General features: G+C 40.5%; 3 protein-coding genes across 6 annotated transcripts in view; 1 reads left to right on the top strand and 2 right to left on the bottom strand.

Moving 5' to 3' along the window:
* Positions 1–1,087: 1,087 nt before the first annotated feature.
* Positions 1,088–4,854, top strand: LOC107039749 (dual oxidase maturation factor 1). The gene is made up of 6 exons (XM_015259513.2): positions 1,088–1,854; positions 1,921–1,978; positions 2,052–2,186; positions 3,195–3,420; positions 3,752–4,165; positions 4,246–4,854. Exons 1-6 carry the CDS (start codon positions 1,690–1,692, stop codon positions 4,403–4,405), a joined length of 1,158 nt encoding a protein of 385 aa, XP_015114999.1. The 5' UTR covers positions 1,088–1,689; the 3' UTR covers positions 4,406–4,854.
* A 253-nt stretch (positions 4,855–5,107) lies between these two features.
* LOC107039719 (dual oxidase) lies at positions 5,108–18,652 on the bottom strand. The gene is made up of 13 exons (XM_015259479.1): positions 18,628–18,652; positions 18,363–18,443; positions 17,420–17,581; positions 16,934–17,329; positions 14,609–15,660; positions 12,337–13,134; positions 11,363–11,566; positions 10,231–10,543; positions 9,768–10,142; positions 8,206–8,423; positions 6,297–6,758; positions 5,442–5,597; positions 5,108–5,365 (listed from the first exon to the last, which is right to left on the bottom strand). The coding sequence occupies exons 1-13, from the start codon at positions 18,650–18,652 to the stop codon at positions 5,108–5,110; spliced, it is 4,500 nt and encodes a 1,499-aa protein (XP_015114965.1).
* Positions 18,653–20,114: 1,462 nt separating this feature from the next.
* LOC107039764 (MIF4G domain-containing protein) overlaps positions 20,115–23,005 on the bottom strand; it is a 6,392-nt gene continuing 3,501 nt past the window's right edge. For all 4 annotated transcript variants that reach the window (XM_015259539.1, XM_015259540.1, XM_015259538.1 and 1 more), the window contains 5 exons: positions 22,629–22,878; positions 22,451–22,569; positions 21,119–21,262; positions 20,888–21,016; positions 20,115–20,579 (listed from right to left, as the gene is read on the bottom strand). In XM_015259539.1, coding sequence (XP_015115025.1) covers positions 20,349–20,579; positions 20,888–21,016; positions 21,119–21,262; positions 22,451–22,569; positions 22,629–22,878 — 873 coding nt within the window. In that variant the 3' untranslated portion in view covers positions 20,115–20,348. The remainder of the gene's footprint in view (positions 20,580–20,887; positions 21,017–21,118; positions 21,263–22,450; positions 22,570–22,628; positions 22,879–23,005) is intronic.

Here is a 23,005-nt window from a genome sequence, read left to right as displayed (position 1 = left end):
TTGGAGCTGTGGTCCAGAGTAATGGACCGGAAAATCAATTTTCCATTCAATTAGCTTCGCTCCTTTTTCCCCAGTCTGATTGTGCGGACTTCACGGAGAGGAATATTCAATAAAAATTACGTATCTTCATCGTAATTCCAGGGCGAAATGTCGTTGTAGGAAATTTTACGGAATTTTTCCAGAGCGTTCCGTAATTTTTACCTGAATCGCCTGTGAAAAATTACGATATCGTCACTTAAATTTTCTGTGAGTTCCGTCATTTTTACTGAATATTTTTATTGGTTTATTGGAAGCCAGGTGAATGAATAAAAGTCTGTTTTGTGTGAGCAATTGAAATTGGTTTTTATTAAGACGTGTTCTGGCTTCGAGAGCAGTGAATAAAGAATATCGAAGTCACGGAGACCATAGCCTATTTCTTATGGTTTCTTTCTCACTAGACTTTATCAAGTGTTTATAATATTTAATACTAGGGGGCTGCGCCCCCTGCTCACTTCGCTCGCCAACCCCGGGGGGCTTTGCCCCCCCCCCCGCTCGCTTCGCTCGCTCGCCGCTATCTCGTTGAGTTCAAATAAGAATCGGAAGTAGTCCGTCTTTATCACATCGGTAAATAGTGAGCGATAATTACAAAAAATACTTGTTTTGATGACAAAAATTGATGAAAAAAATACGAGAAAAATAAAACGTGACATAATTTTGAAAATTCAAGCTTTTCAACTTTTTTTTTGAATTCGTTATTATGAGCACCTAGGGATTGATAAAAAAAAAACTCAAAATATTGTTATAGCTAGTAGAAAATGGAAAATTTTGATGGGTTATAAATGAAAATCTAATGAATAGAACTGAACTTATTGAAAAATGAAGAAAAAATTATATCTCGGAACTGGATTGTCGAAAAAATCTGAAAAAAATTGAGAGATAGTTTTTAATTAACTCACCTGGTAGTTATTTCATACTTTTCTCGCAAATTCATCATTATTTCAATTTTTCAAAAATTTTGAGGTGCCGCATTTTGCCCACCCTGCCCCGTTTTGCCCAAGTTAAATCGTTCAGTACGATCGAATTGTTTTTCCCCTTTTCAATAATTTCTCTCTGTTGTTCACACGTCTGAAAAAAGTATCATCAATTCCGAGGGGGCTGGGTGGGGATAGCCGACGCGGTTGGATGCCACTGGGCCTGAGAATAATCGCGGAAATGCGTGGAAAACGTAAAAAGAAGTTGAATCGTCAAGAATTGTTGTCGGAGACCCACGGGGAACTTCTCACGTAGTTGTCGAGGCCAGCAGCAAGTCGGGTGGCATCGGCTCGCATCGGCAGAGGCCACTTTCCACTCGCTGTGATACCTGTTAACCCACTTGAATCAGTCTTTGAGCTACTTTGGCCAAAGGATCATCGATTCTCGGTTTTTCCAGTTCTTTCCCCCGAAATCCCTCAGTCTCCCGAGCGATTAAAAAAATTCTCGAGCCCCGATTCGGTGATTATCGCGCGATCCTCCGCGATGACGGCGCCGAGAAGAGAAAAAAAATCACATCCGGATGCGAAGAGAAACAACAGAGTTATCTGACTCGTTTCTTTGTGGCATTGACTCAATCACGTGGTCCCGCGGTGAATTGAATTATCAGAGTGATTGTCTAAAATGTGAATTTAGAAAGTTCAAGTTGGAACTGATTTCGTCCGAGGAAATTCATCGATAATGAAAGGGTGGTTCGATGCCTTTAGAAACGATGGGGGTCCCACGCTGTACAGTTACAGCAATCGGACACCTGTCACTGGAGACATTCATTTAATAACAATTTTCATTGTCTTTTGCACGATATTCGCTGCCTTTCTCATTATATTTCCGGGGATACGCAAAGAGGCAAGTGGAAACCCTCGATAATTGGTGTAGTCGTCGTAAATCGGACTGATTTCTTTCATTTTTTAGAGAGTAGCGACATTTTTTACGGTGACCCTGAGCCTCTTCGTGGGGGCCAGCATCCAAGGTCAGTGAGAAATCCCCACATTCCGAATGAAGCGTTAAATTGAGGAGTAATTAGCGAAATTGTCGCGTTACAGTTGCCCAATACGGCTCGACTTGGCACACGACCTCGTCCCAAATAGTCAGCAGTTACAGTGTCTTCTCCAGGCACAGGACGCACGCAGAAATCGCTGGCTACATCGGCCTGATGCACATTAACATCACTTACAAACGTCAGTATAAATCAGTAGCGAAGTGGGAAAACGGTTCAAGTCGACGTGGCTCTCATCCGAGTTTCCGAGGAATATCCCCTTTTTTTATTTTAGCACGAAACGTAAAAGGGGCCGTTTTACCCCACTCTCCCCTACAGCTCATCAATATAGGATAGAAAAAAATAAAAAAGAAGAATTCAGTAGTGAAATGGTAAACGGAGATGAGTCGACTCATCTCCCAGTTGAGTTTTTGGGGAATATTTCCGAATCTAAGGGAGATAGCGAAATTTTCGTAATTACATTTATTGTAGCACTCAATCGACTCCACAAAAAAGGTTAGAATGAAAATTTTGCTGTCTCCCTTAGATTCCGAGATATTGATCAAAAACTGGTCAATAGTCTAAATTGACTTATTTCCTTTTACCACTTCGCTGCTGAATTATAATAATAGAAAAGAATATATAACCGAAGACAGGAGGCAGTTCATATAGATTCGTGTATAGATGTGTACATTCGTGTCTTAGTTAGCTCTTATATTTTTAAATTGCTTTCGTTCAGAAACTTCGTGATGATGGCTAGAGTATGGAGGGAGGAAATTTTTCCTTTGTAATGCGTTGAGCATATTTTGTCTCGGCTGATCATGTCGGGGGCAGTCCCGACATAGTGGAGGTCTTCATTTGGGTGGCCACATTCGCATTGGGATGATTGAATAAAGTTTTTCCTCTTCAGAGGGGCTGCGAGATGATAATGGTTGGCTCTAGCTCTATTTATCCAAACGATTGAGAAAGGAGGAATATCTCCGAATCTAAGGGAGATAACGAAATTTTTGTAATGACCTTTTTTGTAGAGCGAATTGAGTGCTGTAGAAAAGGTCTTATCAGAAATTTTGGTATCTCCCTTAGATTCCGAGATATTCAGCGAAAACTGGCGGATAGTGAATAGTGAATTGACTTGAACCGTTTTATCACTTCGGTATTGAAATAACGGCTCGTCATAGCGCAATTTTGAGTCTCATTTGGGCCTCATCAGTGTTAGGAAATAGCGAGGCGAGTCAGGATGGAGGTGATATCGAGTTCAACGAGCGGTTCTGGTGGAGGAGCCCCACGGAGATGAGTGATGCCTTCAAGCAGTCTCTGCAGAGGGGAACGCCTTTTCCCATTATCTCGCTGGCTGAGTATTTCAGCCTGCATCAGGAGGGATTCTCGTGGGGGACGAGGTATCGAGAGGCTGGCCACTGGGCCTCCATAATGCTCTGGTAATTAAGAATGTTCATCCAAAATCGCAAGTGCTTAAAAAAATTGATTTTTTTCAACTGAGAGATGGAGAAAAAAATCAGGTTTTGATTATTTTTCTTTTTTTGAAGGTATTCATAGTTACGTTCATTTAAAATTTACTTTTCTCGACGAGAATATTTGTTTCGAAGACGTAATCATCAATTTTTTATCAATAAATATCTGAGGTATTCCAAGGGCATTGAAATGCTAAAAAAATATATATATTATATATGTATTTTTTTTTTAATATTCATGTCCAAAGGAGATAAAAAATGATTTCTGCCCTGTTGCAATTTTTTGTTATGATCGAAGGACCAGTTTCGCTGCTTGGATGATAACGAATCTGCTCCTGGTAGTGGTCCCCAGATACGGCGCCTACGGTATGATATTCACGGGTACTTTAATGCTCCTAACGAGCCTCACCTACTGGTCCCTATTACCCTGCGAGCCACTCGTAGCCCACGTCGACGGATCGATCCTGATTTTTAATTTCGGATGGAACTACTGGCTCCTCCTCGCAGCAGGTGTGGGGTGCGTTCTCGGTGGGACTGTGATAGCTGTAATCGACCTGATATTCCCCCATCAATTCTCAACTATCCTCGAAGTTGATTACGATACGCCGTACGACAGACACGTAATAATTGAAGAGAGTTTCGACACGAGAAATGTTGGAAATAAATTACCCAAGATCGCTGATGACGACCTTGACGGGAGGATCATCGTGAGGTAATTTAATAGCTCGGTTTTGCGGTTTTTTCTTTCTCAAGATCCTGGACAATTGCTGAAGAATGCCGTTTGCCTTTCAGTAAATTATCGAAGATGGAGAGTGATCAGTCGAGCAGTCGGGGGATTGTAAACCGAGGGTACGATCCTCCAGACTATCATCGCAATGCGAATGACGTATCAACGATGAAGAATCATTGGGCCTATCCTTTTCCGCCAGTCTCTCGCAGGGCCAACGACTGATATGTAGATACGTCTATTAAATTAAATAAATTCATTCCATACCAAATATCATTAAAAAATCTATTGAAAAAAAGTTTATTTAAAATATAATCGGAAAAATGTTTCCCTCATTTTTTTTTGTATGAATGCCGTGTGATTTACACGTTGTGGGGGTTGAATATCAAGGGGATTGAATGAATGAATCCATTTTATACCAAATATCGTGAAAAATCTATTCAAAAATTTTTTATTTAAAATATGTTTGGAAATGTTTGTTTCCCCTCATTTTCTTTTTTTTTTTTTTTATGAATGTGATGTGATTCACACGTTGTGGAGGTTTATTACGGGGATTGAGTGACGGGACAGGATTTTAGGGTGGGATTAGGTTTTTTGGCGCCACACACCCAAATGATGTTAAAAGACACCCAAATTTAGTATTTTCTCGGGGCGTCAAAAAGGCACGTACCGTTGAGTGAATAACTCCATTTTATACCAAATATCATAAAAAATCTATTCAAAACAAATTTTATTTAAAATATGTTTGGAAAAATGTTTCCCTCATGTTCTTTTTTTTTATGAATGCGATGTGATTTACATGCTGTGGGGGTTGAATATTAAGGGGATTGAATAAATAAATCCATTTTATACCAAATATCATAAAAAATCTATTTAAAAAATTTTATATACAAATTTTCAATTAAATACCACGTTGATGAGCTTGTCTCATCCAAAATTCTCGAAATGATGGATGAAATATGGCAGCCTGCGACCCTTGTTGACCTGATCACAGGCGGACATAACGCTCTTAGTCAGAGGTCTCGGTCCACAGCTGAAGACACCTATTTTACTAACATAACTGTGTTTCTTCTGTACAAATTTCAAGAATGACGTCATGTCTGGACGACCAAAGTGATTAATAGCTTTGAGCCCCGTGAATATACTCTTTTTCGACAGCCTTTGAAAGTGATTCTCACAGATATACTGGAAGAGAAAATATCAATTAGCGTTTAGGTTTCTATTTAGACCCGAGTGGTGATCAATTCCGGGATTAACTCACGAGCATCGTTGTCCGGAGATCAAACTTGTGGAAGAATTGAGTGATGAATATGTGGATTTCGAGTACATCTGTCACATCCTTTCGTTCTACGTCTCTCAGGACGTCTATGAACCACTCGAAGTGCTTGTGGGAGGGGCAGATCCAGAGGAAATACACCTGAAGGTGACGAAAAAAGTGTTATTACATTTTTTTTCCCTTTCATTCTCAAAGTTAAGAGGCCTCGGGAGGAAAAAAAATACTTGAGGCTTCAAATATGGCGGCGCCTCCACCTCGTGTTTTCGAACATTTTTTAAAATTATCTATCCACTTCAGATTACCCTCAACTCACTTCGTCTGGTTTATATAATAGGAATCATTTTTTTAAGCCATCTTTCAGATTTTTTCTTCGCCTTTTGGCTGAGAATTCTTGGCGCAAAGGTTTTCTCGAATTACAGTATTTCAGGAGCGAAGCGGGCAAACGATTTAAGTCTTCTGTAAAAAGAAGGCGGGATATTTTTTTGGATGAAATAAAAGTTTTTTACTCCTTGATTTTTTTTTTGGACGATTGAGTCAAGCGATATTGATTGATGTTTTGCAAATGTTGTGATTGAAGCAGTTTTATTTTTTCTTGTTTTCGCTATTATTTGAGCCGTTCGACAAATACGTTTTCGTGTTTTTGAATGACTTCCGTGAAGACAAGTGACTTGAAAATTTTTGGATTTGTATTTTTCCCTTCTTAACTGTGTGATCGATAATATTGTTGTGATTGTACGAATAAGTTTTCGGAGATTGTTGGGGGAAGATTCCTGGAATCCTCCACTACTGATTTTTTTTCACTTCCAAGGCCTCTCAAGAGCTCTTCTTCCCTCTCAATACCTTCTTGCAGGCGACCCCTGAATATCTATTCGTAGAAGTCCCAAAAACAAGATCATTGAGCATAGAAGCGTAAGGAGTGACGCCGATTCCTCCTCCGACCATAACAGCAACTTCGAACTTGTACCAGTCCTGATTTCCCCCGCCGAAAGGACCCTCGATCCTGATTTTCGGGTGCTCATGCTCGGGACTGTAATTGCAAGGATCGAAATAATTCCGGAGTTTCCAGGTCCAGGGCCCCTGGGCCTTGATGTGGCAGGAGAGAAAATTCTCGTGCGGCGCTGATGTGAGTGTGAACGAGTGAAACTCATTGGATTTGAACGCCGTGCACGCCAGCCGAATCCACTGGCCCGAGAGATACTTTAAATTCGGTGGGCGGTAGAACTTTATTTTTATCACGTCTGAAGGGAGAAGTTCCGTTTCTATTATGTCCAATGACATGTATTTCGTTCTGAGGCTAACGACCTGAAAAGAAATAAGTTTCAGGATTTGGGGCTTCCCCACCGAATATCGGACACGTGTTCTTTCATTGGCAATGACTCTTCGATTTTCATTATTTTCTGGGAATAGAAAAATTCGCTTTTTATTTCTTCAAGTTTTTTCGCATTTTTAGAGATTATTTTCAGTTTTTCAATGTCCAAATGTCAGAGAAAAAAAAATACACTTTTTACAGTGATAGACTGATTCATTTATTCCAAACGAGATTCGTTAACTATTGAAGAATGATCATTTGGTGAGACCGAATAGACTCCCGTCTCCAACCAAATCCATTCGTCAACAATAACTAATCAGTCAGTGTATGTATTTCAACAATTCAGTAGTGAACTGATCAATAGGTTCAAGTCGACTTAGCTCCTAGTTGAGTTTTTGTTGAATAACTCGAAATTTAAGGATGTTCTACACCCTTTCTGCCAAAATTCACGTTTTTTTAATGTTTCTGGCAAACTTATGATGGAATTGACGTGAAAAAATATAACGATTTTGTGGTTTGTCATTCTTTAATGGCTGACTCTTATACACATCTAGATGTGTATAAGAGTCAGCCATTAAAGAATGACAAACCACAAAATCGTTATATTTTTTCACGTCACTCCCATCGATAATTTGCCAGAAAAATGAAAACAACGTCAATTTTGGCTAAAAGGGTGTCGAACATCCTTAAGAAAGATAGCGAAATTTTTGTAAGATCTATTTCGATAGTCTTCACTTTTCTTTACAAAAAAGATTTTCACGAAAATTTTGCCAACTCCTTTGGAATTTGAGATATTCATCGAAAACTGGCGCTAGAATGGAATTGACTTAAACCGTTTGACCAATTTAGTACTGAATTTCTTTCTGGACAAGTAGAATAGAATACTTTATTTCCTTGATGCTACTGTTCCAGCTTTTCATCTACACAACCCGAGGAAAAATATCTCCAATAACACTCCAACAAATTGTTTTTATATCAATAATGTATAATATCTAATGATAATATCACAGTATCAATTACAATTAAACAATTACAGTTTAAGCGATTGTTCAATTTCTAGTCTCTTAAAATATCTTTTAACCATAGTCTCTCAATACTCTCTCTATCTTAACTAGCCCCACCTCTCGGAGTAATTAATGAAGAAATCAGTAGCGAAGCGGTAAACCGGGTTAAGTCGATTTTTACTATTGGCTAGATTTTGACGAATATCTCGGAATCTAAAAGAGATAGAAAGATTTTTGTCATGACCTTTTTTGTAGAGCCAATAGAGCGTTATAAAAAAAGTCATGAGAAAAATTTTGCTATCTCTCTTAGATTCCGAGATATTCAGCAAAAACTGGCTAATAGTCAAAATCGACTTATCTCGGTTTACCGCTTCACTACTGAAATGAATTCAAAAAATCGTCATTAAAAATCGTTAAAAAATTGTTTTATGCTCACTTTATCGAGGGAGTATATGATGGCAGGTCCAATGAAGAACATCCAGAACCTCGGTTCCCCGGTGAGTCTAGCGAGTCCGTGAATAAGACACAGGGCGTAAAGAGCGATGTAAAGGCTGTGAGTCGACCAGAAGAATTTGTAAGCCTTCTGTCTGATGGTGGGATGCGCAAACACGAAGATAATCGTCATCACAATAACGAGAAGTATTCCGGTGATCCCTGTAGGATCATAAGAACACATGAGACCTCAAAACTCTCGGCGATGCTCATTCAAACTTTCTCGCGGGTAGGGCAAACCACCCGGTAGATGGACGTTTGTTTTTTAGCAATTGAAAAGGGACTCAGAATTACAAAAGTAATTCTTTAATTTTTTTTAGTGAATATTCAAGGGGCAGATAAAGAGGAAATACACCTGAAGGTGAGGAAAAAAGTGTTATGACATTTTTTCCTCTTTCATTCTCAAAATTAAGAGGCCTCGGGAGGAAAAATCGCCATTCAGGGGTTCAGAATTACAAAAGTAATTCTTTAATTTTTTTTAGTGAATATTCAAGGGGCAGATCCAGAGGAAATACACCTGAAGATGAGAAAAAAAGTGTTATCACATTTTTTCCTCTTTCATTGTTAAAATTAAGAGGCCTCAAGAGGAGGTCAATTAAAAAAAAATGTTCGAAAAAAAATCGCGCTTCAGGGATTAAAAATTACAATAGTAATTCTTTAATTTTTTTTAGTGAATATTCAAGGGGCAGATAAAGAGGAAATACACTTGAAGGCGAGAAAAAAAGTGTTATCACATTTTTTTCCTCTTTCATTGTTAAAATTAAGAGGCTTCGGGAGGAGATTAATTTTAAAAAAATGTTCGAAAAAAAATTGCCATTCAGGGATTAAGAATTACAAAAGTAATTCTTTAATTTTTTTTAGTGAATATTCAAGGGGCAGGTCCAGAGGAAATACACCTGAAGACGAAAAAAAAAGTGTTATCACATTTTTTCCTCTTTCATTGTTAAAATTAAGAGGCCTCGAGAGGAGGTCAATTAAAAAAAAATGTTCGAAAAAAAATCGCGCTTCAGGGATTAAAAATTACAAAAGTAATTCTTTAATTTTTTTTAGTGAATATTCAAGGGGCAGGTCCAGAGGAAATACACCTGAAGGCGAGAAAAAAAGTGTTATCACATTTTTTCCTCTTTCATTGTTAAAATTAAGAGGCCTCGGGAGAAGGCCAATTAAAAAAAATGTTCGAAAAAAAATCGCGCTTCAGGGATTAAAAATTACAAAAGTAATTCTTTAATTTTTTTTAGTGAATATTCAAGGGGCAGATAAAGAGGAAATACACCTGAAGGCGAGAAAAAAACTGTTATCACATTTTTTTCCTCTTTCATTCTCAAAATTAAGAGGCCTCGGGAGAAGGCCAATTAAAAAAAATGTTCGAAAAAAAATCGCGCTTCAGAGATTAAGAATTACAAAAGTAATTCTTTAATTTTTTTAGTGAATATTCAAAGCAATAGTTCACATTTCAATATTTTTCGTCATCTCCTATCGAAAAATAGCTCGTCCATCTACACCTACCTGTAACAGTTTGGAACAGCCAGAATGAAATGGTGAGCCTGGCGTCGCTCGGGAAGCTCATCTCGCTCGTGAGGCACCTCAGGTGAGACACCGGTTGGGTGGACACGTGGTAGAAGTTCACCATGTGGCCCAGAGTGTGCAGAATCGAGAAGAAGAGGGCCGTGCAGGCGGCTATCTTGTGAAATTGAATGTGAGAGTCCAGGGGAATGTACTGCTGGATGGAAAACTCTTTGAGTTTAGTCAGCAAATTTCGAGACATCGTGAGTAGTAGCAGACTATAGCAGAAGGAGAGGGCAGCCGCGGAGCCCCGAGTTATGGCTATCCCTACCCCCATTATGTGACGAAGGTCCACGTGCTCCGTCATGAAGGAATAATCTAAAAAAAAATAGAGTATTTTCCCTCCAGAAAATCTCGCCCAGAAAATAATTCTCGAAATAATTGATCGAATTGATATTGATCTTACGAATGAATCGCTCCACGAAGAGGGCAATGGTAATCACGTAAAAGATGAATAAGTAGAATATATTTTGTCTATTCTCCTCCAAGAACGTCGACACCCCGTCCCACTGCTTCCGCGCCCAGCTCTTGGTCGCCTCCGGGGGCAACTGCTCGATATGAAAAGTCGTCATTCTGGCGACATTAGTCGAGGTGTCGAGAAAATTCTGTTTCGCTCCTTTGCAGTCCAATCCGATGGCCACGAAATCCCCCTTGTACTCATTCATCATGAGCTTGAAATCATTGTACGTGAGGTAATCTTTGCGCTCCAATCCTGCGTCCTGCAACACTCGTTAATTCCACAATGAGGAATCCAAATCAGCAGCGAAGCGGTAAACCGGTTTAAGTTGACTTAGCTCTTTGCTGAGTTTTCGAAGAATATCTCCGAATCTAAGAGAAATAGCGAAATCTTCATTACGACCTTTTTTGTAGCTCTCAATTCGCTCTACAAAAAAGGTCAAAAAATTACTATCTCCCTTAGGTTCCGAGATATTTATCAAAAACCGATCAATTGTCTAAATCGACTTGGACCGATTTACCGCTTCGCTCCTGAAATATTCATCCTATTAAGGATGTTTAGCCATTTTCACCAAATTTTAGTTTTTCGTGTTCAAGGAAAATTCTGTTATTTTTTTGGCTGAGAAAAAAATTGATCGCAATGGCCTCGCTAGAAATAAATAAACAAATTTTTCTTTATATGCGGGCGCTTATGGGATTTATGTTCAAATTTATAATTCACATAGGGGACGGTGGGGCAAAATGAAACACGGGGCAAAATGAAACAGCAAGAAAATCTTGTGATCTAAGGGAGATAGGACGATTTTCATGAAAACCTTTTTTGTAGAGAATTTTACAAGCTACAAAAAAGGTCCTTTTCAAAAATGTCCTATCTCCTTTAGATGACGAGATTTTCCCACTGTTTCATTTTGCCCCGTGTTTCATTTTGCCCCATGCTCCCCTAATAGAAGGGGCAAAAAGAGGAAATATTTGAAAGTTTCGATCCTACTTTATTGTTCTATTCAATTTTCTCTCTCAGATGAAAAAAATTTTTTTTAATACTTGTGATTTTGGATAAACACCGTTAATGGGGAAGAAATTACCTGGAACATTCCATCGATTAGTTCAGTTACGTGATCGTCTGAGAGTGAGGTAGTCCTCGCTATTTCCACTAATGAGCGCAGCATTTCTGAGAGCTCCTCTTTATCAATAACTCCGTTGCTGTCTTTGTCGCACATGTCGAAGATAATTCGCAACTTATCCTCGGTTTTTCCTCGGGAAAATAGTAATACTGTGTCCAAAAATTCCTGAAAGAGGCATGATTACGATTTCTTTGGCGCCACGATTTAACTTATGTTTTCCGTTAAATTTTTCCCCGGAATTACGGGAAAAATAATGAAAAAAATCCATCTCCATTATTTCTCCTGAATTATAGAGATTCTTCACAGAAGACGGAGGTTCATGCAGCGTTCCACATATTGGGGTGTCACTGGATATTGCTGGATAGGATTTTGGAGTAGGTATGAGGGGACCCAGGATAATTCTCAATATTAATTGACAAGACAAATTTACTGAAAAAATGCCAAAGTCCAGACTGAGATTTGAACCCGAGATCTTCCGATTATGATCAGGTGCTCTCCCCACTTGAGGTAAGGTCACAAGGGTCACAAAAAAGGACTCGCTAGGGTCACGAGGGTCACAAAGGTGACACTGCCTTGGTTGAATGCGTTTTTGACTGAATATTCTTTTGTTGCAGATTTTGTTGACTGAATGTTTGCGACTGTTGTTGCAATTTTTCAGAAAAAAAAAATCAAAAAAATCTCCAACAAAAAAATTTCCATTAAAATTGAGTTTTGTTGTTTCGATGTTGTAAATATAATCATTGAATTCAAATATGGGAATGTGAGTGCATGAATTATGTCAAGTACCTATACGAAGCTTTACGGAAATGTTCGTAAATGTTAAATCCCAAAAACAAATTGAGAGGGAATTTTCCCTTCATTTTTCTCGTATTCCTGAGGAAAAATGGTACGAAAAAATCAATTTATCTCCCTCATTTTTCGTCGGGGAGACCCACCTGAAACGATATCCTCCCATCTCCATCCTTATCAACAATATTAAACATCTTCTTAACGAAGACGGCGTCGGGCCGCATGCCCAAAGCACTCGCAAATTCGCTCTTCGACAAAGAAGTCCTCATGACAGTGACGACTTCACCCCCGTCGCTCTCCTCGGATCGCCTCCGCCTCCTCTCCCCCGGCCTCAGTCCGAACGTGAGAGCATAAGCCTCTCGGAAGAATTGCTCCAATTTTTTCTGCCTTCTCTCCTTAGTTTCCGCCTTAGCAATCATAATGTCACGATTTGTCTGCACAATCGACAAATGCTTCTTGTGAGAAGTGAGAAACGTCTCCAATTTAGCGATAAACTTGGCACGAGAGCTGAGCGAATCTAGCTCAAGGACGAGATCGTAATCGCGTGGAATTCTGAGGAGAATCAGTGCCTTCCCATTATCACCCCCCTGTGACTCCTCAACACCGACAACATTGACCCCCCCAAAATCAAAAGTCCTCAAGTTTTCCCCCTTCCTATCGACAATGTGAAGTGCGGCCTCCGGGCCAAATTTCACTTTGACCAAACGCTTGTGATTAGCGTGCAGCCACTCTCTGACAATCATCTTGTCGACGGATATTCTTCCGTGTACATTTGCCGACGTAACATTGCCAGCGCCACTTCGCTTTTTAATCGCCTCCTGAACGATTTTCAAACGTCGTCTGCGGCGATTCTGCAGCTTGACGAGGCCATATCCGGCTCCCGCGCATAAAATCGGTATGAAACCTAGGCAGACACAGGCGTAAATGTAAGCCAGCTCGCTTCCCTGAAATGAAAAAAAATTCTCCGCTGCATTCATTACCATTTTTATGAACGCATGAGTGACAATAGAATGTCCTTAAACGTACGGAAAATTTGCATTAAAAAATGGGGCGCGAGCCACAATGAATTATCATTTCCGAAATTCGTATAACGGGTTTCGAGTATTCTGTATCGTTACGTCCGAGATAAACATCAAGCTAGTGATGCCGCGAGATGAGACAAACTATATCTTCTTGCCTTGTCTCGTATCGAAATACGAGAGCAATTTCTTCTGTCGTCTCGTCGAGAATTGAGAGATTCTCTCGTTTCGTCTCGTCTCGTATCGAAATACGAGAGCAATTTCTTCTGTCGTCTCGTCGAGAATTGAGAGATTCTCTCGTTTCGTCTCGTCTCGTATCGAAATACGAGAGCAATTTCTTCTGTCGTCTCGTCGAGAATTGAGAGATTCTCTCGTTTCGTCTCGTCTCGTCTCTATAATCCAATTTGCACGGAAAAAAAGCAGAAGGACAGAGAGGGGAGGCTCTCTCGACTCTTGTCTCGCCTCTCGTTGTCGACCGGCTTTTCTCGTTTCGCCTCATTTCTGTCATTCTCTCGAATAACTCTTCTCGTCTCGTCTGATCATGTCGCTCGTCCCGTTTGTCTCGTCTCATTTTTGTCATTGTCTCGAATAACTCTTTTTGTCTCGTCTCGTCATGCCTCTCGCCTTGTTTGTCTCGTCTCGTCTCATTTCTGTCATTGTCTCGAATAACTCGTCTCGTCTCGTCATGTCTTTCGTCTCATTTGTCTCGTCTCATTTCTGTCATTGTCTCGAATAACTCGTCTCGTCTCGTCATGTCTTTCCTCTCATTTGTCTCGTCTCATTTCTGTCATTGTCTCGAATAACTCGTCTCGTCTCGTCATGTCTTTCGTCTCATTTGTCTCGTCTCATTTCTGTCATTGTCTCGAATAACTCGTCTCGTCTCGTCATGTCTTTCCTCTCATTTGTCTCGTCTCATTTCTGTCATTGTCTCGAATAACTCGTCTCGTCTCGTCATGTCTTTCGTCTCATTTGTCTCGTCTCATTTCTGTCATTGTCTCGAATAACTCGTCTCGTCTCGTCATGTCTTTCCTCTCATTTGTCTCGTCTCATTTCTGTCATTGTCTCGAATAACTCGTCTCGTCTCGTCATGTCTTTCGTCTCATTTGTCTCGTCTCATTTCTGTCATTGTCTCGAATAACTCGTCTCGTCTCGTCATGTCTTTCCTCTCATTTGTCTCGTCTCATTTCTGTCATTGTCTCGAATAACTCGTCTCGTCTCGTCATGTCTTTCGTCTCATTTGTCTCGTCTCCTCTCATTTCAGTCATTGTCTCGAATAACTCGTCAAGTTTTCATCTCGCTACCCGCACTTAACTGTCCCAAAAAAATAGCAAATTCGCTAGGAAATTTTATTGGAAAATTTCCAATAGAACTTCAATAGAAATCCAATAGAATGTGTCACCTCGAAATAGTCGTATCTCCTGAGAGGAACGCAAGGGTCCAGCATCTCCCCAGTGAGCTGGTCAGGCTGGGGGCAGGGATCCCCCTCCCTCCAAACGAAGACATTCCTCTGAATCCCAGCCTCGCTTATATTCGTGGAGTTCACGATGACGTCCCACAGTCTCACCCTCTTAATCTCCTCTATCTCGCTCTTCGTGAAGATCCCGTTGTCGGCGTTTTCGAACCAGAAGCGGTCCGAGTCCCTCAGTCTCAGGAATTGCTCTCTGATGACGGCTGAGAATAATTCCCCGGGTCCGTCCGTGGACTCTAGCATTCCCCCGACGTAAACGTCTATGTTGTCCAGATTATTAGAGTGAATCTCCATGAGATTTCTCAGCAACTCTGGGTTCTTGTTGAAGAGTTCGGGATTGATTTCGTTCCAAGAGGTCCGTCTGGGCAATTTGAAGTGAACCCTCGCGGTGTTGTAGTCCGGAAGGCCGTTGTCCCGTCCCCTCATGATGTTGAGGGCCCCCAGGTCCCGTCTGGAGAACTCCAGAGGGCCGAACAAATTATTCCTGATGTCGTTGCTCAGCAGATTGTCCTCTCTCTCTGCCAGCTGCGACCCCATCCCCATCATCAACTCCTCAACCGTGGAATTGGATAGAACTTGATTGGAGTTCCACCAAGTGGTGCACAAGCGAATGGCGGGTTTGCTGCTCCGAGTTGGCCTGAAGTTGCAGTTCTCGTCCCTCCGGTAGATCCCGGGGGGGATCATCGTGTGGCCAAACCGAAAGGCCGCACTCTGGAACATGTGGGAAATGCCTGGGTGCAGGTCTGGCTTGTAGCCAGTGTACTCCGGCAGCTGCTCCCCCAGGAGTTCTGGGAGGTACTCGTACATTATTATGTTCTGAATCGTTCCCACAACGATTCTTCTCGCTCTCTGGAAGACTTCCTCGTCCGACATTTCTGGGTTCTGAGCTTTAACTCTCGATGCCATCACGTTGTGCCAGCGGTAGAAAATTATCCCGAAGGCTAGGAGGGCTGGATGCTGGTTGGATCGAGGATCGCCCAGAACTGAAAACAGTGGGAGTTAGTTATTGAGGAGGTCACAGGTGTTGAATACAAGAACAAGCGGGGGCTCATGCGACTTCTACGGGAAGATATATTCAAGCTTTTAATTAAATAGATTTATACAACAGGTTATATATCTCCGAAACTGCTCGGCCGATTGCGCCTATCCAACATACGAATCTTCAATATTGTAAGAGCTATAATCACAACAAATTTCAACTTGCTATTTTCATTTTTTCTCAAAATATCGGGCGTGCAAGAATGGAAAAATTTGAAAAACGAAAAACGGGAATGTCTCTGAATCTTTGTATGGACGGGTGTACATATTTTGATTGATCTAGATAGTGGCCACCGAGACAAGTATTTTGCAAAAAAAAAATTGAAATCTGTACAGTAGTTTATCAGATATTTGAAGAAATATATTTACACAAAAGGTTGAATATCTCAAGAACCGCTCGGTCGATGGGGCTCATCCACAATACCAACCTTTTATGTTATAAAAGCTAGAAGCATACCAAATTTCAACTCGCTATCTCCATTTTTTATCAAGTTATCGTGTAAACAAGATTTTTCATGAAAAAACGGAAAAACGACGATATCTTCAAATTTTGTCTGAACGGGTATATATATTTCGATTGATCTAGATAGAGGCCATCGAGACGAGTATTTTGAAATAAAAAAAAATGAAATCGGTGGAGCAGATTTTGAGGTATTGAGGAAAAACGAAATATAAAGAAGTTGTTATATCTCAGGAACTACTGGACCGATCGGGCTGAAACTNGAAAAACGACGATATCTTCAAATTTTGTCTGAACGGGTATATATATTTCGATTGATCTAGATAGAGGCCATCGAGACGAGTATTTTGAAATAAAAAAAAATGAAATCGGTGGAGCAGATTTTGAGGTATTGAGGAAAAACGAAATATAAAGAAGTTGTTATATCTCAGGAACTACTGGACCGATCGGGCTGAAACTGCGCACCAAAGTGAAGCTTAATCATAGCTACCATGAGCCTAAATTCCCGACTTTCATCGACAAATTTCCCCGTATTAATGTTGAATTTTCTAAAAATTGATCACCAAAAACTCAAGTTGTCAAACACATACACATAGACATGACCCTAAAAACATCATTTCTTCACGTTTCATAACATTCTAGACCATTTGCCATCAAAATAGGAAAATCGAGAAATCGCTCAAATACAAGGCTTCCACCCGGAAGCCAAAAAACGGTTTTCGGCGTTGAATTCACGAAATTAGCGGTCATTAACGTACGAAAAAGTCTCTCAGGACTCAGCATAGTCCTCATAACGCTGGGCACGGCATGATTAAAGAGCGGAGCCCTCATGGTATTCCTGACTGGAAACTGCCTGATCGGTTCGATGAGAAAGCTCCCGTCTACGAAGGACCTCATGGTGTTCGCCCAGGCCTCGCTGCTGGAGTAAACGAAGCTCCCATCGATCCAACTGGTCACCTTGTTCAGCTGTTCCCGAGGGCTATTGGGACTGTGGCCAGTCTTCCTGTCGTAATCAGCCCGCAAGAACGGGATGTACTTGCTCCCCTGGCAGTCTCTATCGAACATTCTATCGCATTTCTCTACGTCTATTCGATGAAGCTCCAGGGGACATCCACTCTCACTCGCCATCACTATTTCAGCGGTTACAAGTTGCCCTGAAATTCAGATTCATCATTTTTTATTTAAATGTCAATTGATTTTGGTAAAATCCGGGGTAAAATTATGGGACGAGAATGGTTAATTACCGAAAAAGGCGAATAGAGCTGTTTTGTTCTTTACAGAGGCAATTCCATCGGCCCCTCGCATGAACAAATCACTCAATTTCCTCGGGGATGCCCTGTCCTGCCCCGCCATCATGTAAACCCCGTCTGAATAAGCAGCGGGCACTTTTCGAATCAACCTGCTTTCTACACAAAATAACATCATATCAAAAATGAAATAGAGACAAACGAAAATTCAAAACTCATAGAAAAAACTTGAAAATTCTATCGAATTCCGCAGTAGAATCTGTCTGTATAATAATTTTGTTAATTAAGACAACGCAAAAATTTTCAGGGTTCACAAGGGTCATAGGGTCTCAAAGGTCACGAGGGTCAAAAATGATCGTAAGGGTTCCAAGGGTCACAAGGGATGAAAATAAGGGTCGCGAGGGTCATGAGGGTCACACAATACAGGCCACGAGGGTCATCAGGATCGTGACGGTCATAGGGGTCACAAGGGTCAAAGAAGTTCATAGGGGTCATATGGGGGTTATATGGAGCCGAATCTATTGAGAATGACTACCACTGATATCAGTTATCCAACACCTGGCAAAATTCAGTGCCTCAAAGCATTGAAAAAATAGTTATTATGTCACTATTCAACGATGTGATAAAGACTGGGTATTTCCGATCCTTATTTGAACTCAGGGAGATAGGGGGGAGCGAGCGAAGCGAGCGAGGGGGCGGAGCCCGCCGGCGGTTGGCGAGCGAAGCGAGCGGGGGGCGGAGCCCCCTAGCAACAGAATAAATTTAGATTTTCCTACACAATTTGAATTCAATTCAAATAAATCAAATTTGAATTGAATTGAATTTGAATTCAATTCAATACGCATTCAATTTAGATTTTTCTAGAAACAGCCCAACACTAACAGAAAGTTCAATAGAATTTTCTAGCGAATTCCCTGAGTCTCTTCGATTTTTTATGTACCAACAGATCCCCAATCCGGATGCGCCAGATTATTGTACCACCCGTCGTACCTCTGCTTGTCGGTATATCTCCCATAGGCATCTGCAAAAAAAATTAATTATGCACCTACAAAATTTACCCCATCAATATTAATGAGCTCTGGGGGTAGAGTAATCTTGATTCAGCCGTCGGTGATTCACCGGAGCATTGATTTTAAAGTGCCGAGATAATTATCAAGCTGTCATGTTTAAATCATCCTATCCCGTGTCCTTGCAATTTCACTCACGTGAGTAATGTAATCCCTTGACCATTACCCAATAATCATTACTCCTGACAAAGAAATTGAAAAACTCTTTTTCCCGCACGAGTGATGGACTTTTTTTTTTCATTCCTGGGGAAACTCGTATGTGACACGCGTAGCTTTCACTCTCACGTGAGCCGCGAGCAAACGGGAAACCCCAGGCCCTTTCGACGGGCCAGAATTCCCCGCCGAATGTCTCCCTTAATGATTTTATAATTAATTGAACACTCACCACTGGCCCTGGGGAACACGAAGGCGACGAAAAAGCACAGGGCAGCACTGAAAAACCGCCTTCCGAGCAGTTTCCACATTTTACTTTACTTCGATCTTCCGCAGTTTAAAATTTAAAAAAAAATAGCCCTAAATTTTGGGATTTCAATCCTTCACTCGTCGCCCACAGCTCCGGGTAAACTCCAGAATCCTCATCATTCATTTAAAAAATGATAGATAATCCCCGAGTGAGGGAGTCTCTCTCACCAGGGAGAGTGAAAAAAAACGTTTTGACACGTTCACCAAAGCCCGACTACTCCTCGTGTGTTAAAAGTGAATAAAGTCTCCTTTGGATGTACCCCACTTCCAAGAGGAACGTCAGTGAGGTCCGTGAGGCGGTAACAAAACCGTGTAGTTGCGGGTTGGTGGGCCAAGAGCACAGCGATTCCGCCAACCTGTGAGGTGAAAGTCGTCGGCCTATTTTGCCTCGTCTCTCTTCCACCCGCGCCGTAAAATCGCCTCTCCTTCTTCAAACTTTTGCCTGGTTACTCGAGAGAACTCTCTTGGGCTCACCTCTACCTGCGTAATCGCGCGCTGCCCCTCTTCAATTGAATTTTCTGCTCGTCTCCAATCCCTCGTCATCATCATTAATTAATAAATTCATGAAAAAAAAAAACCCAGAAGATTTTGGGATAGGGGAAATAATGGAAAATTTGAATTTCATCATTTTATTTTCATCGCAACGACCTGGAAAAAACGAGATCAAGGGTGATCTTAATTACCTCAGCAAGGTCACTCTTAACATTGTAAATCATCTTATGTTTATCTCTTTTTCTTCTTTATTTTAAATAATTAAACATGAGGTATTGCAATTAGACGTGGGGCTGGGAGCGCTCGTTAGCAGTACAAAGGAAATTAAACATGAAAATTCAATTTTGCGGGAGTTGAAGTGTCCGGGAGACTGTCTGGAGTATTTTTTATATTTTTATTGACGTTAAATTTTTTCAGTCCTGGGTCACGCCAAGAGTTGTTGAGGATTGAATTCTTCACCAGAATTTTAATTCTTTAAAATGAAGGTATATCCATATGAAATTAATTGAAATTAGGGGAGGCCGGGGTAAAACGGACACTTTTGACTTTTTTAAAATGTCAATGAGGGGTTGAAATGTTGATAAACTTATTAATTTTTTTTCAATACAAAGAACAATTATTTCCCTTTGCGATGAGCCTGAACTGAGCTCAATTGATCAAAAAGTCAAGTGTCCGTTTTACCCCACCCTCCCCTAAATAAATAAATTAGTTAAAAATTTAACTAGTATTTTCGTGGAAAATATTGATTTCGTATTTCATGTGCTAATCCTCAAGGCTACCGGATGTCGACGCTAGACGTCTGGTGAGGCCCCCTCACAATGGATTGAATTCTCCTAGTTTTTTCAATTTTTTCGGATTCATTAAGTCATCTTCGCCGAACGTCAGGAGGATCGCCGCTCTGACCGCTAGGACTTCGTGGACCCAGGGTAATAGTAAACGAGTGCTGGGGCGGGCAGTTGCCAGTGCGCCGCGTGCAGCTCAATTATTTGCAGTAGAACTTTCCTCACAGCTGGTAGAGTCGAATTTTCAGCGAGAAATGCGTCTCGAACGCATGCCAACAGCTGCTCTAGTTGAATTGGCAGTTCGTTATCCAAATCCTTGCCAATGCACGTCAGAATGAAAAACAAGCAGTTCGTCTGGGGGAATGAAAGAGCTCTTAATTGCTATATTGGTTTTGCTATTTGGTTTTAATTCAACAGCGAAATGGTAAAACGGTTTAAGTCGACTCATCTCAAAGTTAATTTTTGGGAAATATTTCCGAATCTAAGGGAGATAGCGAAATTTTTGGAATAACGTTTTTTGTAGAGCGCGTTGAGAGCTGCAAAAAAGGTTCACACAAAAATTTTGCTATCTGGCTTAGGTTCCGAGATATTCATGGAAAACTGGCCAGCAGTAAAAATCGACTTGAACTGTTTTACCGCTTCGCTGCTGGAATTATTATTACCTCTGGGAGAGAGTTGATGAATGACGGCTGGAGGCAGTCCTGACAGGACTTCCACAGGAGCGTCAGGAGGACGCGACCCGGGGGAACTCCCTCCTGTTGCGTTTTGAGTTGCAATTGACGCCTTTTCAGCTGTCAAAATTAATTCGATCGATCATCTCATTGTTTTTACGTACGAACAATCAATTCCCTCGGAGCGAGGGTAATTAATTAATTCATAGATAGAATCAATACCTGACAGTACATCTCATTGAGGAATGTCATGAATGCCGCAAATTTGTGGCACGACGAGACGTCGTCAATTGATCTGCTCTGGTCCTGATACCACTGCTGGCACATATTCAGGAGAGACTCCAAAAAAGTCTCTTTCACTTCTTTCTGGAATAGCCAAAGTAACCATTTCCACACGGAAAAATTTATATTTTGAAAAATATAGGGGAGCATGGGGCAAAATGAAACACGGGGCAAAATGAAACAGTGGGAAAATCTCGTCATCTAAAGGAGATAGGACATTTTTGAAGAGGACCTTTTTTGTAGCTTGTAAAATTCTCTACAAAAAAGGTTTTCATGAAAATCGTCCTATCTTCCTTAGATCACAAGATTTTCTTGCTGTTTCACTTTGCCCCGTGTTTTATTTTGCCCCACCGTCCCCTATAAAACATCTTAAATTGGCCCAATTTATATAAAAAAAATATAAACAATTGGCCCATATTATGTATTTTTTTACGTGGATACGTCTATGTTTTCATTATGGAGGGGGGGCATTCAGGGAAAAGTCCTTATGGTTCCTTATCGATAGTGGCGCCATCTATCGGAATTCTAGAACATTCTAGATTTTTCTAGCAAATTCCAGATTTTTCTAGAAAATTCTCCAATTTTTTTTCTCGAAATAAATTGACATTGTAATTTATAGACAAATAAAATAAATTATTTTATTTGTCTATAAATGTCTAAAAAATCCATAAATAAATAATAAATCTATAAATAAATAAATAAATTGACATTGTCATTTTCTAGAATTAAATTACAATTGTGAATGAAATATATGAAATATTTATGGGGGTCGGTACAATTATAATATTCAAGTACAATTACAAAATGAATTACGAAGCCTCGAGAATAAAAAAAATACTGAAAGATGAGGGAAACTTAGCGTCGTGAATTCCCAGTGGAAAGTGGATGAAAAAATCTGAAGGATTCTTGAAAAATTTGTTCATGATTTAGCAATTGAGGATAAACAATTTTAAGGACTGTTTAAAAATACGAGATGGAGGCACCCGCATTTCAGTATTTTTTCTTCATCCCGAAGCCGCTGAATTACATTAAATGAATAACATTATCAGTCGTCGAGAGTCATTTTGAGAAATTCATAATTCCTTATTCAACGATCATCAATCAACAATTTCAATTGTTCATCATATGAATTATCATCTGCCAATGAAGACTAGCAACCCTCAATTATTTGTGAAATTTCATCCGGAAATACTAATAAAACGATTACTACCGATCTCGGAAAACAACTCGTAATGAATATTCATGAGCGGCCTAACTCCATTGTATTTATACCTCTATAATTTTTATGCAGACTTTAGCCGCGGGCTCGGCATAGCGTTTGTTTTCGACGATTCTCCCAAGAATGTGTCTGACCAGATCCATTAATGCTCTCGAGTTCAGAGTATTCGGATCTGTAACACGCAGAAGGAATTAATTATCCAAGTTTCATCACTGGAGAATGTTGAGGTACCTTCAATGGCCTTGATTAAAACATCCTGAACCGGAACCGGAAACTTCCCCAGCTCGGCTGCATCGAGGATGTTGTTGGCTTTGTAAGCAAGGGCATCGGAATTATTAAAGCTCTTTGAACGCTTCAGACCGTAAGACGATACGAACGACAAAGACTTTGTTAATTTTCCCGGTTTCATTGGATTTACGGTGGGCTTTGCGTCGTTTGAATTCACAACGTTGAAGTGAACTCGACTGTTCTGGCCTCCAGACTAAAAAACAATATTCCTCCATGTACCGAAAACTTTTACTATTAAACATTTTTATTAAAATACTGGGGGGGCTCCGCCCCCTTGCTCGCTTCGCTCGCCAACACGGGGGAGGGGACTTTGCCCCCCC

Source organism: Diachasma alloeum, unplaced genomic scaffold (genome assembly GCF_001412515.2).
Source record: "Diachasma alloeum isolate Michigan unplaced genomic scaffold, Dall2.0 Dall_scaffold_00307, whole genome shotgun sequence".
NCBI lineage: Eukaryota > Metazoa > Arthropoda > Insecta > Hymenoptera > Braconidae > Diachasma > Diachasma alloeum.
This window is presented reverse-complemented; position numbering and strand designations above follow the sequence as displayed.